Here is an 18,328-nt window from a genome sequence, read left to right on the forward strand (position 1 = left end):
GACATTAAGTGAAACTGCAATGTAGCCGTTACTGACTCCTGAGAAGGTCAAAACAATCAGCTACTCAACTAGGTCCTTGTTTGGGAAAAGGCTACATGTCTCTGGGATAAAAATGTTGGCTATCTCAGTCTCTACTGTTCTTTCTTATACCAGGTCTAGCATAAAATATAACATTTTAAGACACAGAGAAGCAGGAAAATGAGATCCATAGTCAAGAGAAACGACAATCATTAGAAGTAGACTCCAGTATGACCCAGGGTTAGAACTAGCAAATTAAGACTCCAAAAGTAAGGAGGACGACAAGAAATACAGAGGTAGTTCTCCGGGCTGAAGGGAAAGGACCATAGATGGAAGCCTGGATCTGAAGGAGTGACTACAAAGCATCCAGTGGTAAATATATGGTCAACATAAAAGACTATTTAAAAACTTTTCTTGGGGCGGCTGGGTGGCTCAGTGGGTTAAAGCCTCTGCCTTCGGCTCAGGTCATGATCCCAGGGTTCTGGGATGGAGCCCCGAATCAGGCTCTCTGCTCAGCAGGGAGCCTGGTTCCTTCTCTCTCTGTGCCTGCTTCTCTGCCTACTTGGGATCTCTGTCTGTCAAATAAATAAAACCTTTAAAAAAAAACAAAATTTTTCTTAAAAAATCTCCTATTTAAAGCAGCAATAATAACAAAGCACTCGGGGTTAAAACACATATAGAAGTAAAGTAAATGACAGTAATAGCCCAAAGGAACAGAGAAATGAATGGAATTGCATTGTTACATACTTAAAAATGCATACAATATGCATTTTACTCAAAGCAATATAACAATTCAAGGCAGACTAAAGTAGGTTCAAGATGAGTATTATAATCCCTAGAGAATCTATTGCAAAGATAAAACAAGGAGACGTGGTCAAAAAGCCAACAGAGGAGATAAAATGGAAACAAAAAAAATCAAATAATAATAATAAAGAAGCTTAGGAAGGAAGGACCAAGGAGCACAGAACAGACAGGACCAATGAAAAACAATAATGGTAGATTAAATCTATGTCAATAGTTGAGAAACACACTAATAAAATGACTCACTAACTCTTGTGAGAATGGATAAAAAAGAAGACCTAACTGTATACTGTTTTTACAAGGACCTGCTTTAACTATAAGCACACATACACTGGAAAGAAAAGATGGGAAAAAAAAAAAAAGGTAGATCATGTAAACACTAATCATAAGAAAGCTGGTATGGTTATATTCCTATCAGACAAAGTATACTTTGAGACAAAGACCAAAACAGCAGAAAAAGCCAATGCTCAAGGTATGGGAAACAAACAACAATCCTAAATGTGTGTGCATGTATAGCACAGCTTCAACATCAGAAAGCGAAAACTAACAGAACTAAGAGAAACCTATCCACAACCATTAAAAGTCGGAGATTTTTAACATTTTCCCCTCACACTAGTTGATGGGGAAAAAAAGTCAGTATGTATACACAATACTAGAAGAACAGAGTAACCAACTCTATCTAATCAGTATTCAAAAAATGTTCATTTTTTCACTGCTTAAGGCACCTTCTTTCCAAGTGCATGCGATCCATTTACTCAAAGAAACCATATGTTGGACCACAAAGCAGACACGGTGCCTGGCACATGGCTGAGCTCGGCTTACCCAAGGTTTAGGAAGATGAATTACATTCAGCTGAATGGTTAAGGGACCACTGAGTGAGTGTCTAGATCGGCTGGGACTTCCCACCTGTATTCCCTTGAGGATGTATATGGTCAGTTCTGCAGTGATGTGCTGTGTTCTGGGAACCAGGACCACTCTCTCCACTTATCTTGCCTCATTCAATCTCTTTCCTCCCAGCCCCAGTCTCTGACCCCAGCGCTGGCGAGGTCCAAGTGTCAGATTTGCTGAATCTTGGCTATGACCTCGACTCACACGGTTACCTTAAGATTCAGTTGATTTCAGACTCTGCCTACAGCTTAAGAGCTCAGGGTTCATGAAGGCTCTGGTGCCTAGCATCTCAGAATTTAGTCATGGGCAGAGAAAAACGGAATTATAAAAATATAAAAATTATAAAGGGTGGTCACAATCACCACCCTTTGCTGAGCATCAACTGTCTGGCAGGCAGAAGACTGGGTACTTTATATCATCAATTTATTCTTCATGCAACTCTGCCATATGGGTAATATTTTCATTTCACTGATAACACGTATCAGAGACGTTAAGTAAGCAGCTCAAGGTCACACAGCTTTAAGTGGCAGAACTGCCATTCCAGCCCAGGGAATTCCTTTTAGGCACCTTGGGGAGTGATCTGTGGTGCAGGGACAGGGGGAAACACAGACACACAGAAAGGGAATGGAACGAGAGCCGAGCCACAGCACAGGAAGACCCCATCTGGCTCTTTGGAGGTGCACAAAATGGGGCCTCAGTTTCAGCCACATGTTGTAAGGGATCTAAGAGCCTGAACTGAGGAGTCACAGAGACCTGAGGTCTCTCAGTAGCCGTGACTCTGGGGTGGTCTTTGAGCTTCTCTGACCATCTGTATCCTCATCTGTAACACACAGAGCCACGTCGGGCAGGAGGGGCAGCCAGCCCGGAGACACGCAGGGCACCGATCTGACCAGCCTCCAGCTCCAAGTGCGGCTCTGCTCCCCGTCAGCATCGGCTTCTCATGCTTACTCTATTTCTGTCTAGTACTTAACCACCACCTGAACCTCTAGAATGTCTGCTCACTTGTTAACTGGTTTAGCTAGTAGAACAAAGCTGTACCAGGTCAGGGACCTCATCCATCCAGCTTACTACTGAGTCCCCCTGAGCGTGTCTCGTAAATTACCAGGGAATTCAATGGAGATTTACTGTTACATTGTTGCCATCACTGTTATCATATCAAGTTTGTCTTTTTTTGCACACTCTGATAAAATCTGATAAACTGCTAAAATGTTCCATCGGATGCCTAGAGGATCAGGTCACCAATCCATGTGACAAGAGAGCACCTTGGACAATCTCAGTGAAGTCTGCTATGGGAAGACGTCTGCAAGAGGTATGGCTAGCCAATTTGCCATCCTGCTTTTAAACGTAAACCTTATCTATGATTCTGAAATTAAAACGTGCCAAGGCAACGCTCAGGGGACTTGAGATCCAATTTTGACTATCCCTGCTTGCTGTACAGAGCAATGCGGCCGGAACCCCAGCTTTATGTGATGCCAGTAGATGCGAATGTACACTTTCTGTATTAAAGGTAAGGGAAACAAACATACGGCCTCCAGCTCCGGGAAATGTTCCAGAAACTGTGCCACGTAAGTCACGATAGACTGCTCGTCTGGCGTGTCAACCATGATGTCTGTCAAGAGAGACACAGGCGTTAGAAGGATGGCAATCGTGTGATGTTTAAACACGATCAAGGGATGCTTCATGGTGAAGAGCCCCCCAGAACTTTGAGTTTTTTCTCTTTGTTTTGTATTTGAGGAAATTTAGACCCAGAGGGGATGAATCACTTGACTATAGTCTCACATCTGGCTGATGGACAGCAGAGCTGGGATGCCGAAGAATCCAGAATTCCTCGTTCCCAAGGCTGTCCGGTATTTCCTGCTGAATTCCCACCTCCTCTTGCTCTCCCCACCCCGGGAGCAGCCTGCTCACTGCTGGCCCCATCAGGGAGTCCGCTGAGTCAGGACCCTTCCTCTCTGCTGGAGGAAGTCCCAAATCAGCCCCAGCCATGCGGAAAGCAACCTGACAGACAGCCAAGCACCTTAGAAAGGTGCTCACTTTCCAAGTCCGGCATTCCCCCCCCCAGGCAGCGTCTGGTTCCGGAGGACATCCTGTGGGACGCCCGCTGAGGTCCGTTCAGTAAGATGGTCACTGCAGGTTATGTATAAATGTGACTATTTCCCAAACAACCTGTGTCCCCCGGGGGTAGGAGACCTAAGGAGACTTTTGGTATGCCAATGAGCTAGGCCACTGTGTAGAAATGTATAACAGAGACATGACAGCAACAGGCACAGCGCTGCTGTCATAATTACAATGCTAAGTAAAAAAAGCAAAAGACAGGCAGTGGGGACGGAGAGCACGGTTATCACAAGGAGCACTGAGCAATGTACAGAACTGCTGAATCACTAGACTGTACACCTGAAACGAACACAACACTGTATGGTAACTGTGCTGCATTAAAATAAAAAACTTAATTACAAAAAGTAAAATATAAAACCACAGTTGACCCTGGAACGACTCGGGTTTGAGCTGGGCGGGGCCACTCAATGCAGATTTTTTTTTTTTCCCCAAAAAACACGGTACAGTCCTATAAATGTATTTTCTCTTCCTTATGTTTTCCTTAGTAACATTTTCTTTTCTCTAGCTTACTTTACCGTAAGAACATGGCGCATAATATATATAACGTACAGAATGTGTTAATTAACTGGTCATGTTCTCGGCAAGGCTTCTAGTCAGTAGCAGGCTACTGGCAGTCACGTTTCTGCGGGGTCAGAAGTGACCCGTGGATTTCCAAGTATGGTGGGCCAGTCAGCACCCTACCCCGCCACGTTGTTCAAGGGTCACCTGTATACATGCACCAAATGATCTCAATTACATAAAAAAAAAAAAATGTAATGAGATGTGCGGAAAAATACTAAGGAGCAGGGATATAGGAAATACATACACGGCTTCATTAGATTTTTCTGTACCAAATTTGTCTACATCTTATGTCACAAAAATTGTTAACAAGCAAAAAAAGAGAGAGAGAGAACGAGCGCTACCTTCCGGCTCCAGGAGCCTGGGGATGTGGAGGGCCTCGTGCGCGATGCTGAAAGCCTTCTCCAGGTTCTCCCGCATGGAGTCTTCCAGGGCCTGCTTCATGTCCACCAGGCTGGGGTCGATGGCCTTGATCACCGCCAGGAAGGCCATCCCGCTTCTCCAGCTGCCGGCAAAGTCCTGCACCGCCACGCCATACCTGCAGCAAAGTGGCCACGCTGTGGGTCAGGACAGGCACACCCCTTCCCAGGGAGGAGCCCACACGTGGCAGCCTCACAAGCCTCGGAGCCCCCCGAGCTGCCGATTCTCGAGGCTCTGGGTCCCGGGAGAGCGGTGCCGAACCACCCAGATCTCCATTTCCAGGAAAACAGAATAATGTTAGAATAATCTAGAATAATAGAAGAGAAAGGTATAATTTGCACTGAGAGGCCAAATATAGGAACTTGTGCTCCCAGATTCCCAGACACATAAAGGAGCGACTCTGCACACTGTGAAGGTCACTCTGCAGTGAGGGTCACAACAGCCAATAGGGGCGTGCGGTCAACACCCAAGGTCACAGCCTGGCTGCCCCTGTGCATTGCCAGGGGCGCAGCCACTCTGCGGCGAGTCCCGGATCCTCTGACCCTCCAGTTCCTCAGTTGTAAAATGGGGATTGTCTCATGATGACCCCTTGGTGGCTGTTGGGGGGAGGCGTTAGGTTTTGCCCACGTGGCACACACAAGCCACCAAGTAAGTGGCAGCCAATGTCATTATTCCTATCAAAAACATCAACAATCTACAAGTGAGGGATAGAGAGAGAGTCCTGCCAGGCACTAATTTCCTTTAGGATCCATCCCAAGACACCACCCATCTCCCAACTGTGGTCACTGACCTCTCTGAAAAGAGAGTTTCATTTAGAAATCGCTTGAGATTGCTAAGAAGCTGGAAAAGTGGGTAGAGAGCTCCCATACCGTTCGTCTGGCTTCCCTCGCACATCTTCTGTCCCGAGTCAACCGCCAGAAGCGGGACCCTGACATTGGTGGGAAACTGCTGAGCCATAGACCTCACCTGGATTTCTCCAGAGGCTCTCCCGTGGGGTAGCATAGGGTACAGACGGCGGCCACTGCCATGATACAGACACAGATCCGGTCCACCATCCCGTGGACATGACTTCTCCTTGACTGTCGCCCTACCTCCTGGCACTGAGCTCTCTTTTGGCTGATTTATTTTAAACCACATCTGAGGGTTGTTAGTGTTCACCGACACTATCATGCCCGATCCCTCGGCCCAAACCCGAAGATCCAACTCTCTCTTCTCTTTTTTCTTTTCTATTTCCATTGAGCAGAGAGAAGGGGCCCGATGGTGCTTGTTAAGTGCTAGAAGACCGTGCAAGGCGCTTTCATGACCTTGTGTCACTTAATCCTCACGGTCCCGGAAGGTGGGTAAGTTACCATCTTGCAGGCGTGGCTGTGATGTGCCAGGAGGGCACCAGGTCTCTGTGTGGCCCCGCAGGGGCGTGGCTCCCATCACAGGTGACCTAACTTTCCAGCCGTCCCCACCCAGGGTTCACTGCCCAGGGGCCCCAAGAGCCGTCAGCTGGCTGCCAGTAAAAGTCTGACACAAAATTGCAGAGAGCCCCGACCTGCTGGCACGGGGTCACCCAGCAGCCCCAGGACCTTTGCTCTGGGTCACCTGTCTCGGTTTTGGCAAGGTTACACCAAACAGAGCATGATACAGCCTTTATTGTTCTTAGTGTTTAAGTTGGTACAGACTCTGAAAGAGCCCCTGAAGCTTAGCGTGGATACGTACCCATCATGAAGATCCAAGAGCCTTTCTCGCTTTGGCATTAAACGGGGCAAAGCCCCTTTGATTTGTATTCCTATCTTCCTGTCAGTTTTCTGCAAACCAAGAGCTCTGCAAATGCAGCTCTGCGTGCGCAGAAACTGCAGACGCACAGTGCTCCCTGCTCTCAGAGCCTCTAGGAGGCAACAGGTGCATAAGTTAACACATGCTGATGTCCCCTTCCTCTGCCCCAACCCCCAGGGTAGCCCCCCCACACTGCCCTTGGCCTGATGACAGCAGTGCTGGGCAGGGGACAGGGCCCGAGGGCTTACTTCCTCGTCTTCCTCTGCACCCATGCCAGCAGGGTCCTGATGGCCTTCCTCTGATCTTTCACTGCTACCGCTAGGCTCCTCTCTGCGGTGGGCGTGGGTGGGAAGGAAGAGTCGGAGTCTGTGCCCCCCGAGCCAGGCGACAGGCTGGAAGATGGAGAGTTTCTGCTGAGATTGCCCGTGAGCTCCTTAATCTGGAAGGAAAACGGCATTTCAGGCCCCGGAGACAGTCCCAGGGCAAACCCTTCTCTGCCCGCCCCCGGCCACAAGGAGCCTAGCTGGAGGGTCCAGCTCACACACAACCAGTTCTCCACACAGGGAAAAGCCGCTTCCTAAAGTACCCGTGACCGCCAGACTGCTCTGTGGGGCTGGTGGTGCGTGTAGACATTTCCCAGGGATGCTCGTTTCTTCCTGGAGTCTCTCTCTTTTGGGGCTTTGGCCATGCACGCCTGCGAGGTCTTCCTGACCTGCTTCTGCCTATACCTTTCCTCTCATCATGGCTTATTGGCGCCAGGACGCAGGAGGCTGTTTCAAGCCCCATGCCTATGTTCCTCCTGGTCCTGCTGCCTGGATGTTCCTTTCCTCCATCACCAGATTCCTGGCTCCTATCATGTGGCTCTCGCACGAAATACAGAACCCCAGCCCTGCCCCAGAACTACAGAATCAGAATCCGCATTTCAACACCTCCCCCAAGCAATCTGTACAATCTGTTCACACAGAGAAGTCCGAGAACCGGTCTAACACACTCCTACTCATCCTTTAAAACCCAGCTCTGGCGTCACTTCCTCTAGGAAGTTTACCTCACTCCCTTCCCTACTCTGAGACAGTTGCTCTGCATTCTAACAACACTCAGCTCATACTTTGATCAGAATTTGCACCACACAATTCTGTACTATGGGACTGCCTTGTCTGTGGTCCCAGAGTGTCAGGAGGGCAGGACTTTGTGTGTGAAGAGCCTGGCACGTAGGAAGACCTCACTAGTCATTTACTGAATGAATGAATGAATGAATGATTGGGGGTAGATTTAAGGCCTTGACCTTGGACACATTTTCAGGATGTTCCCAACATTGATCGGAGAGTTTCATAAGAGACATTAGTAATTGGAGCCTGTATATAACACTGTTTTTTAAGGGCTTTTTTAAGTTCAAGGCTCACACAGAACTGGGTCTGTTGTCTGTAAACCTTGTTTGTGCACATTCCTCTTAGCAACGCAAGCGCCGAGAAAAAAGTCCCAACACATTGCCACTGGGCAGGTCACTGTTACTCCTGGCAGGACAATTCAATGAGCCAGGACTTTCTATTTCAGAAGAGGGGATTTTAGAAGACAAAATGTCAGCTTACTCCCTCCTGTTCGGGGACAAGAACTTGAGCTTGTTTTAAATGCCACCCTCAGACTCCAGCCACCAATTCTGTCCTTCCCTATAAAATCCGTGTTTCCAAAAACAGGCTGAAGTCACCAAGGATGGAGAGCAGGGTCTCACCTGTCACACATTCCCCTTCCCATAGCCATCCTCCCCACCGACTCCTTAATTCTCTCTTCTGCGCGTCGGTCATTTTAGTAAAGTAACTCCAAGCTCAGTTTTTGGTTGGAATGACATTTACTTCATTCATTCATTCATTCAGTAAATGTCTATTTCCCTGCTTTACAACAAAACGATTTTCTGAAATAAATCTGTAACTCCCTAAGTCCCAAGTGGACGGCTCTATCCTTCTGGAGGACGGAGCTCACATCCCTATTAAAATCAGAGGGACCCAGATGGTCAGCAATCAGATGGCTCCTGGTTCTTTCTCAAGACGCAGAGAAGTCATAATCCGTCAGGAACACCACACGATCTCACAGTCTCCCTCGACGTGCCCACCCCCATCCCCCCATCCCATTCTGCTGGCCCTAACCAGGCTCAAGGAGATCATACTGTGTGTCACAGAAGTCACTTTACCTGGAAAAAGAGGATTATGTTCCATATCAGCCCAAGAACCAGAGAGGGGTTACCGTCTGCTATTTCTGCTGCGTCGATGCTAACCAGTTTAACCTGCAGAGAAGCAATTGAGGAGCTTAACATGGGGCCTTCCAGAAGGTTGCAGCCTGTTGCTGTGTGATGCCCTCGTGGGCCTCTTGCTCTTTCTTGTCTGTATCACTCAGGCCTGCCCGAGGCCACCTCAGGGACCCTCGCGTGCAGAACACACGTAAATGGGTTTATTAAACGTGTCCACGGTACTTACCAGTAGCCGCTATCATAAGCTCCTCATAAGGAGGAACTCGGTTCGACCTCACAAGCACTCCGCAACGTAGGTGCTTCTGTTATCCCTACGTGTCGGGTGAGGAAATCTCACCGAGGCCAAATGTGACGCGCCTGAGACCCAGAGCCAGGAAAGGTCCTGGTCATTGTTTTCAAGGGGAGATGGTGAGTGCCCGCTGTCTGTTTGCATGCCGCGCCAACAGCACAAAACCTCCAGATTTAACACACGTTTGGACAAACACAGAGCACCAACAACAGCAATCATGGACCACCGATGGCTAAGATAATTATCCACTGCTAAGTGCAAACAGCGGCTTGCGGGGGGCAGGGAGTACGGGGTGGCTCAGTCGGTCGAGCGTACAACTCTTCATTTCGGCTCAGGCCATGATCTCGGGGTTGTGAGATCGAGCCCCATGTCGGGCTCCTCACTGGGCGCAGAGTCTGCTCAAGATTCTCCCCCTCTGCCCCCCCATCCCCTTCCTGACGCTTTCCCTCTCTCTGAAAAGAGAGGGAGACAGACAGAGAGGGAGAAAGAAAGAAAGAGATAAAGAGAGAGTGTTGGTATAAGACTTATACCCTGAGTGTCTGCACCGTTACCAAGTATTTTGGTTAAAATGCTCCCATTACAGAAACTCTTAGAGGAATAACCTATTTATTTAACTATGTTCTGACCACAGGATGATGCTCTTGGTGAATCCCTACGGCACTCGTTTTCAAAGTGTGTTCCCTGGGCCAGGGGCAACAGCATGGCCTGCGATTTGGTCAGAATACACATTCTCTCCTCATCCTCCCGAATCAGGAATCAGGAAGTCCGAGAGCGGGGCCCAGCCACCTGCCCTTGGAACCAGAGCTCCAGGGGATTCTGATGTGCGCTCAGGGTTGAGGACGTCCCTTTATCCTGCGAACAGAATCTGAGTGCACAGATCCGGCACAGATCCACACCCTTCTTCTGGAAAGGGCAGGAGATAACCACAAGGATTTGTGGGCCACACAGGCCTCGGGCACATTGGCTTCTTTCCTTCCCGATTCCTCTAAGAAGTAAAAACCATTCTTTGGGGGCAGAGAGGAGAATTAAAGTCAGTCAAGTTCTCCTCCCAAATCCACCCTGCAAAATTCTGCCAGGAGACCCTGGAAAGCAAGAATGAGGAGCGCGTCTCGCTCAAATATTCCTCTCTCACTCCTCCCGGGGCCTTTTAACAACTGTCCATGCGGGTCTCAGGTTCTCTCAATGTGTCAGGGGGATCTGATGACCCCCGCCGGTAGGGCTGGGCTTTCCTGATCGGGGGAGAGACTCCCGAGGTCCTGGTCTGCCTAGCAGAGAGCACACGATTCCGGCAGCTGGGAGCCGGAAGGAATCCGTCAATGTTGTGAATTCAAGGGCTGATGGAATTTGGGTCCGGCGTTCTCTTCATGCTCCTCAGGGGCAGCCCCGTCCCGAGGGAGGAGTCACCTGCCACATGGGGGCCTGCTGTCTCCGGACACCCTTCGCTGACTGCCCCCCTCCCATCAGCGATGCCCTGCACTGGGATCATAGCAGCCCACAGGCCTGTCTCGGGCCTCACTCCCACCTGGAGGAAGCTGAGCATGGCCTTCTGAGCTGGGCTTTTATGGGAAACCTTCCCAAGCCAAAAAATGCCAGAGCGGCCTTGTTGGGAGAAGCTGAGTCGGCTGGTGGACCAGCCCCGGAGGATGACAGAGACCGGGCCTTCCCGCCTTAGCTGTGGGCTTCCCTAGTCCTACCTGCGCAGCCTGCCACCCTGCCTGCCCTCTGCCAACCACGAAGGGATAATGGCTCCTTTGGATGCCCCTGGTGCGACACGCAGCGTGCCGGCCACGCGAGACCTCTCCCGCCGGACCCCAGGCTCCCCGAAGGTGCAGGTGTGCTTCTCACGCAGCTGTGTGTCCCCAACCCTGGGCACAACCCAGGCCCACAGAAGACACTTGTTCAATGTGCTCCGAAGGGTTGTTGGAAGCAGACCCGCCATCTCCGCTGCCCACACTGCAGGCCCAACAACTCGGGGCAGCGGACAGGGCAGGGAAGGGCTGGGGGTCGACCAGCAGGAAGGAAGAGCAACGAGCCTCCCAGGCACTTGTTCCTAGGCTCTACGTTATCACAAAAAGAGCCGCTTTGGGAATGGGGGAGACACTGCCCAGAAGAGTCATGCCCGGTGCTCCCTTCCAGAAGCAGAAATGTGGGGGGCAGGGAAGAAGTCAGAGCAGGTGCCCACGGAACCCTGGCCCACGGCCAGCACTTGGCTGACCTCCACCGGGCCGGGCGCACCCAATTCTCAATTCTCTCTTCTGTGTTTTTATCACTTTTCATTTTACAGACTTGGGGACTGAGGCTCGGAGAGCCAGCCTGATTTTCCCGGGCTGGAAGCCCGCCAGGTGTGGCCCAGGACCCGTGCTCCGAGCACCACAGAAGCCGACGCCAGGGTGAAGCCAACGCCGCGGACCCGCCAAACATTTTCATGAAATGTGATCTGCTTTTTTTTTTTTTAAATTTAAGATTCTATTTATTTATTTGACAGAGAGAGATCACAAGCAGGCAGAGAGGCAGTCAGAGAGAGAGGAGGAAGCAGGCTCCCCGCTGAGCAAAGAACCCTATGCGGGGCTCGATCCCAGGACCCTGAGATCATGACCTGAGCCGAAGGCAGCGGCTTAACCCACTGAGCCACCCAGGCGCCCCTGTGATCTGCTTTTTAAAAAAATGGCTTGGGGCGCCTGGGTGGCTCAGTCAGTTGAGCCTCTGACTCTTGACTTCCGCTCAGGTCATGATCTCAGGGTGTGAGACTGACCCCCCCCCGCCCCCCTGTTGGGCTCCGTACTCACCCGGGAGTCTGCTTGCGTTTCTCTCTCCCCCTCCGCCGTTCCCCCCACGCATGCGCACTCTTACTCTCTCTAAATAAGTCAGTCTTAAAAAAAAAAAAAAAAAAGAACAGCTTTATTGAGCTGTAACTCACATTCCGTTCCAACTCACCCGTGTAAGCTGTATCTGTCAGTGGTTTTTGGTATACTGATGAAGGTACGTGCCTGTCATCACAATTTTTAGAACATTTTCAGCACCTCAACAAGAGACTCCATACCCTTGAACTATCACGCCTCTACAACCCTAAGCAGCCATGAATCTATTTTCTTTTTTTTTTTTTTAAGATTTTATTTATTTGACACAGAGAGAGAGCACAAGCAGGAACAGCAGCAGACAGAGGGAGAGGGAGAAGCAGGCTCTCCGCTGAGCAGGGAGCCCAATGTGGGACTTGATCTCAGGACCCTGGGATCTTGACCTGAGCTGAAGGCGGATGCCTAACCAACTGAGTGACCCAGGCGCCCCTATTTTCTGTCTTGAAAGATTTCCCACTGTTGGACTTTTCATATGAATGGAGTCAAAGAATAACGTCCTTTGTGTCTGACTCCTGTCCTACGGCACAATGTTTTCAAGAGTCCACCATGTTGTACTTCACTCTTTTTCATGGGTGAATAATATTCCACTGGGGGACAGACCCACTTTGTTCATCCACTCATCTGCTGATGGACACTTGGGCTGTCTCCGTCTTCCTTTTCTTTTCTTTTTTAAAGATTTATTTATTTATTTATTTGAGAGAGAGAGAGAGAAGGAGAGGTGAGAGGGGCAGAGGGAGAGAAAGAATTCCAAGCAGACTCCATGCTGAGCATCCCGACCTGAGCTGAAGGAGTCATCTACGCAAATGACTGGGCCACCCAGGCACCCCGAGTGCCCTACCCCTTTTTGGCTGTGTGAAAGCCACTGTAGTAAACTGTACCAGGCTTCCTTGCTGCCATCACCTGAGCTCCCTCCTGTATCTGGAGCTTTCCCCACAGTATGGGAGGCGGAGCCCACCTCCTTCAAAAGGGAAAGGGCTTTCTCTCCCCCATGGTAGTGTGGACCTGGACGGGATCCAAGCATGGTGGCCCAGGCCTTTTTTTTTTTTTTTTAAAGATTTTATTTATTTATTTGTCAGAGAGAGAGAGAGAGCGAGCACAGGCAGACAGAGTGGCAGGCAGAGGCAGAGGGAGAAGCAGGCTCCCCACAGAACAAGGAGCCTGATGTGGGACTCGATCCCAGGACGCTGGGATCATGACCTGAGCCGAAGGCAGCGGCTTAACCAACTGAGCCACCCAGGCGTCCCCCAGGCCTTTGAATCTGAATGTATGACACTGAGAGTTCATTCCAGGGGCCGTACAGTGGATTGTGCACACGGGTCCATACACTGTGGGGAGGCGGGCTCTGCAATGGTCCTGGTGCCTCACACCCCTGGATTCCCCGACGCCTCAGTCCAGTAAGGCACTCTCAGTGCACTCAGCAGCCCTTCCACGAATTCCTTTTCTGCTTACAGCAGCCCAGGTCAGCTTCCACTGCTTACCATTAAGAACCCCACGTGCGTCACACTTGAAGTTTTCTTGCATGCTCCGATATGTGGGGCAAGCTGTGGGATTTCTACCCAGGCTACCTGGTGAAGCTTTAATGGAAGAGCAGCTCTGGAAAGTTCATCCCTCTAAGACCGCCCCTCCCTACTTTTGAAGGACATGAAGCAGAGCCCAAAACACAGAAAAAGCTAACTTCCGTCTAGAAAGTTCCTTGCTAAGAGGAAGTGCCCCACTGTGGCATGCTCGCTGCATCACGCTTCAAAGGGATACAGAAGGAAATGTGAAATACTAAAGTCAGAGGGCCAGCCTGCTGGTCTACCCTTCCCGTGGCTGGGTGCCCAGCAGAGATGGCATCGGATGGACAGGCCACGGCAGGCGCGGGAGTCAGGGACCATCTGTCCAGTTGAAGGCTGGCCAGAGGGAATCCTGTTATGTTTAAATTTAAATTTTGCCGTGTTAGCAGGGTCCCCTTTTCACGCTTCTCCTGTGACTGGCCCTTGTCCTTCTCACTGCAAGAAAAGCTTGTGTTAACAAGATGTGTTTCAAATACTTACGTTGCTATCTTCCAAAAACTTAAGTGCTTTCGCTATGTTGTTCAACCGGAAAATGCGATGGGACGAGGACTTGTAGTCTTGCAGCTGCAAGACAGAACAGAGAAAACAAGTAGTGAGTCCAGCAGAGGCACTCCATGGCAGCGGTGTTGTGGGGCGGGCCTGTGTCGCTGTCTCTTTCTCATTAACCCCAAGAGACAGTTAGGGGCTCGCAGCTGAAACCCACCCCTTATGTACGGTCCTTGGGACTTAAACTCACTTGAGTTGGTGAATGGGGAGGACCTAGGCAGGTTACACAGGGGACAGATTTGTCAAATTGTTCTCTCTGACCCGGCTCCTAGCTTTGATATCGACCCCCGTCCAGAGACCTCCAGGGACGCGTTCTCCTCCCCACGCTGATGGTCTTGTCAGACAGGGAACACCAGCCAGGGTGTCCCTACAGCTGCTAAATCAGCCAGCAAGTCCCTCCTGCCAACAGCAGATGTGTCTGTTTTCTGCCAGGAGCTCTGTGGACAGTTGTCCCGGGTCAGAGAAAGAGGCAGAAGGACAGACAGGCAGAGAGAGAGACAGAGGGAGACAGAGAGCGAGAGAGAGATAGGCTTGTAGAAGCTGAAACTCTGAGGATGGTAGTTGACCATCCCAAGGAAGTGCCTCCGGTTGGGTGGGTTAACGTTACCCGGCAAACCAGTGGGAGTCAGCTCCACCGGCGGGGACCTGCCAGCCAGGCTAGCGGGCAGGCAGAGGCCAGTTCTTAGCTGGGCTCCAGAATCAAAGACCCCCCAACACAGGCCCACCAAGGACATGGTATCTATCAACCAGTGGCCTGGACTGCAGAGTGGGAGTGTGTGTCACTGGAACCACAGAACAAGGAAGGAGGATACACTTTTGCAGGAAGCCTGTGGGGACTGTGCTGCTGGCTCATTATCAGCCCTAAGGAAACGAACCCTGTTTTTACCGCAGTGGGTCCATCCCTTGTGAGAGTTCATTATGAGATTCCGCAAGCCCCCCTGGAGTGGCAAACAGGAATCTCCCGTTTTGCTTTGGGAGGTGAAGACGGGAAGGGTTAAATGGGTACGATGAGATCCCAGCAACAGTAGATCTGAAAGCAGGATGGGCTCTTGACTTTAACTATAATTAGAAATAGATCTGGAGAGGTCCGCACTGGCCAAGCTATAGGCTGGCAGAGTTGTGACCATGGCTGTGCCTTCTCTTCTGCCGCCACGGGGAACAGAGGCCACATCAAATGCTAGAGTATGGTTTCTCAACATCAACAGCACTGGCATTTTGGCCGGGTCCCCACACCCCCTCAGTGGACATCTGGCAATGTCAAGTGACATTTTTGGCTGTCATCCCTGGGGGTACGACTGGCATCCAGTAGGTAGAGACCAACGCTGCTGTTATAGATCCTGCAATGCCCAGGACAGTCCCCACGACGCAGAACTATCAGACCCAAAATGCCAACAGTGTTGGGGTTCAGAAGCCCTGCTCTGGGAAGGGGAGAGAGAAAGGACCAACCTGTACACATCGGACACATACAACATGGAGAGGCAGGGCGGAGATCCGCAGTAGAATGACCCCTTGAGCTTGGCTGCTTCAGTACAACATGGTCCTATCACACTCGCCCCTTATATGTGGTTTCACTTTCAGCTGACTGCAGTCCAGAAGCCGAGGACCCTCCTTCTGATGTGTGGTCAGAGGGTCAGAGTGGCCTCATGCTACGTCATGGACCTACGTCACTTCCCCTCGCTTCCTCTCACCACGTGGGCTTGATGTCATCTGACATCATCACGAGGAGAAGGATAAGGACAGGACAGTAAGGCATTGTGAGAGAGGGAGAGTTCATATTCACATAATTTATTTTTAATTTAACTTATTTTTTTCATGTTCATGTAATTTCTATGACCGTATGTGGTGATAGAATTGTTCTGTTTTATCATTAGTTATCCTTGCTAATCTCTCACTGTACCTAATTTCTTTTTTCTTTTTTTTTTTTTTTAAAGATTTTATTTATTTATTTGACAGAGAGATCACAAGCAGGCAGAGAGGCAGGCAGAGAGAGAGGAGGAAGCAGGCTCCCTGCTGAGCAGAGAGCCCGATGTGGGGCTCGATCCCAGGACTCTGAGATCATGACCTGAGCCGAAGGCAGTGGCTTAACCCACTGAGCCACCCAGGCGCCCCCCTAATTTCAAAATTAAACTTCATCACAGGGATGTGTGTATTGGAAAAAACATAGCATAGACGGGGCTCCGTACTGCTCCCAGTTTCAGGCATCCACTGGGGGTCTTGGCACATATCCTCCGCAGATAAGGCGGAATGACTATACTTAAGAGAAGGTTCTAGAAGCCAGCAGTTGTAGTTTTAGCCTCAGGCGGGTAATGGAATCCGGTTGGCAAGATGCCTTTCTCCTCCAACTTTCTCCTCCAACTTCCTGATTCTTGGCTAGTTACTATAATGCCTGGAGAGCTAAAGTTTAATGATCTAGTTTCCATCTTTACCCTTAGCTGACTCCCGGAAAATACTGAGCATTTATTTATTTACTTACTGAAGTGTATTTACTTAAAAAAAAAAAAAAAAGATGCTGCTTAGCTGTCCATGATTGTATCACTCTTGGTCACTGAGAAAGGAATGTCACCCTTCCAAGTTTCTGGTCACGGGATCAGGCATGGCCAGGCATGGATGCACACATATAGCTGTGTACTGAACACAAACCAGCAGTGTTTTCCTTTGCCTCTGATGTCTCCCTGACCCTCTATGACATACGTACCAGATTTCGCCCAGACAGGACTTCTAACAAAGCCATTAGGATTTTGCCATCTTGTATATCAACGAATAAATCTTTAACTTCTAGAGGTGGGTTGCACTGTTGAAGAAGCGGAAGAAAGAAGCTGATTAGCGGCCTATGTAATTCACCAAACTGTGCCCGAGCTTGCAGGTCTCCCCCAGGGGAAGACTTCTATGCATCCAAATCTGGGTACAGGCAGTCCCTGGGGGCGGGGGGAAGGCACACCTGGGCTGGTGAACCGTGGAGACTTGGCACCAAAGGGCTGATCACAAAAGGGACCTTGGAGATCCCTGGGACCCTGAGATCTGGGACCCCCCATCCGCATTACATTACATCCACACTTCTCCTTAAGGGGAGAAAGAAAGGGTATTATCGCCCTCCATAGACTAAAATGATTCTAGCAGGACTTCCAGGAAATTACCTAGTATAAGCCCTTCACTTCAGATTTGGGAAAACGGAGGCTCAAAAATGATTCCAGCAGGACTTCTAGGAAATTACCTAGTATAAGCCCTTCACTTTAGATTTGGGGAAACTGAGGCTCAAAGAGGCTAGGTGACACCCCCAGTGTTTGGGCAGATCTGCTCTTTCATACCATCAGTCGTGTTCCTTCATCAGGATGCACTGGCTGCCCACGGGCGCTGTCCAGACCCACGCCACAATGGCATAATGCTGAGTCAGTGACCCTCTGGGCCTCAGTGCCAGTGTCCACAGGGATTCCCCGCCTCCCACACTGCTCCATCTGCGAACGTGACCATCCTGACGTACCAACTGACCCTCATCAATCTTCAGTCCAACTCTAGAGGTGGTGGGACCCCTGGCGGAGGGAGCCAGGAAGGCGGTGAGTGTGTGTGACTCAGCTGTGGTGAGTAGGGGCCGGATGGACAGACTGGAAGACTGGCTCAGGAGGAGAATCCCTTCTCCGCCCCCCACCCCCACCAAGTTCGTAGGCCTGTTAGGGACTCAAAGGTTGGAAGGCTGATTTATCCGTAAGTGTTCATGTATATTTCTATGTTTAGCCACAAAAGTAATCCATGCTCATTATTACAAATTAAACTAATTAAATCGTATAAAAATGTTAATTAGCATTCTGAACGCCACTCCCTTGGTTCTTCTCCAAAAGCCAGACTTCTGGAGAACCAGTGTAACCTCAAGACGCTCCTCTTACCTGTTCCACTAAGAATCAAGGGAGCTCCTGAGTTCAAATCCAGGCTCTACCCTCAACAGGAACTGGGCCTTGGGCATTTTCCTTAACGTCCCTGGGCCCAACTGTCCTGGTCTGCGAGGTCTTAGAGCCACACGTAGGCTTCCCTGGGGCAACTCGGCTCCCACCATCTGGAGCATGAAGGAGGCCTGGGTGGGCAAAGCTGGAGGCTGCCTGGGGTTTCCTCTCTGGGCCTGGATGCAGAGAGATCGACTGTGAACTGTGTCCACCAGGAGTCTTGCTGGACGTGTGGCCTGGGGGCTCCCAGGGCTGCCTGGAAACTGTCAGTCAGAGGCCCCAGCACACAGATCTCCAAGCATGTTTTTCCTGGAACCCTGGCCTGGAGCAGAACAGCTTCAGGGTGT

General features: G+C 50.2%; 1 protein-coding gene across 7 annotated transcripts in view; it reads right to left on the reverse strand.

The window, feature by feature from the left end:
- Positions 1-18,328, reverse strand: part of CLMN (calmin) — a 107,710-nt gene that overhangs the window by 13,092 nt on the left and 76,290 nt on the right. For all 7 annotated transcript variants that reach the window (XR_007128642.1, XR_007128643.1, XM_047736997.1 and 4 more), the window contains exons 3-8: positions 16,745-16,840; positions 13,984-14,067; positions 8,747-8,839; positions 6,813-7,003; positions 4,725-4,918; positions 3,234-3,316 (exon numbers count right to left, since the gene is read on the reverse strand). Coding sequence is in view for 5 of the 7 variants with exons in the window: in XM_047736997.1 (XP_047592953.1) it covers positions 3,234-3,316; positions 4,725-4,918; positions 6,813-7,003; positions 8,747-8,839; positions 13,984-14,067; positions 16,745-16,840 (741 nt within the window). In the remaining 2 variants the exon portion in view is untranslated. The remainder of the gene's footprint in view (positions 1-3,233; positions 3,317-4,724; positions 4,919-6,812; positions 7,004-8,746; positions 8,840-13,983; positions 14,068-16,744; positions 16,841-18,328) is intronic.

Source organism: Lutra lutra, chromosome 7 (assembly GCF_902655055.1).
Source record: "Lutra lutra chromosome 7, mLutLut1.2, whole genome shotgun sequence".
NCBI classification, from domain to species: domain Eukaryota; kingdom Metazoa; phylum Chordata; class Mammalia; order Carnivora; family Mustelidae; genus Lutra; species Lutra lutra.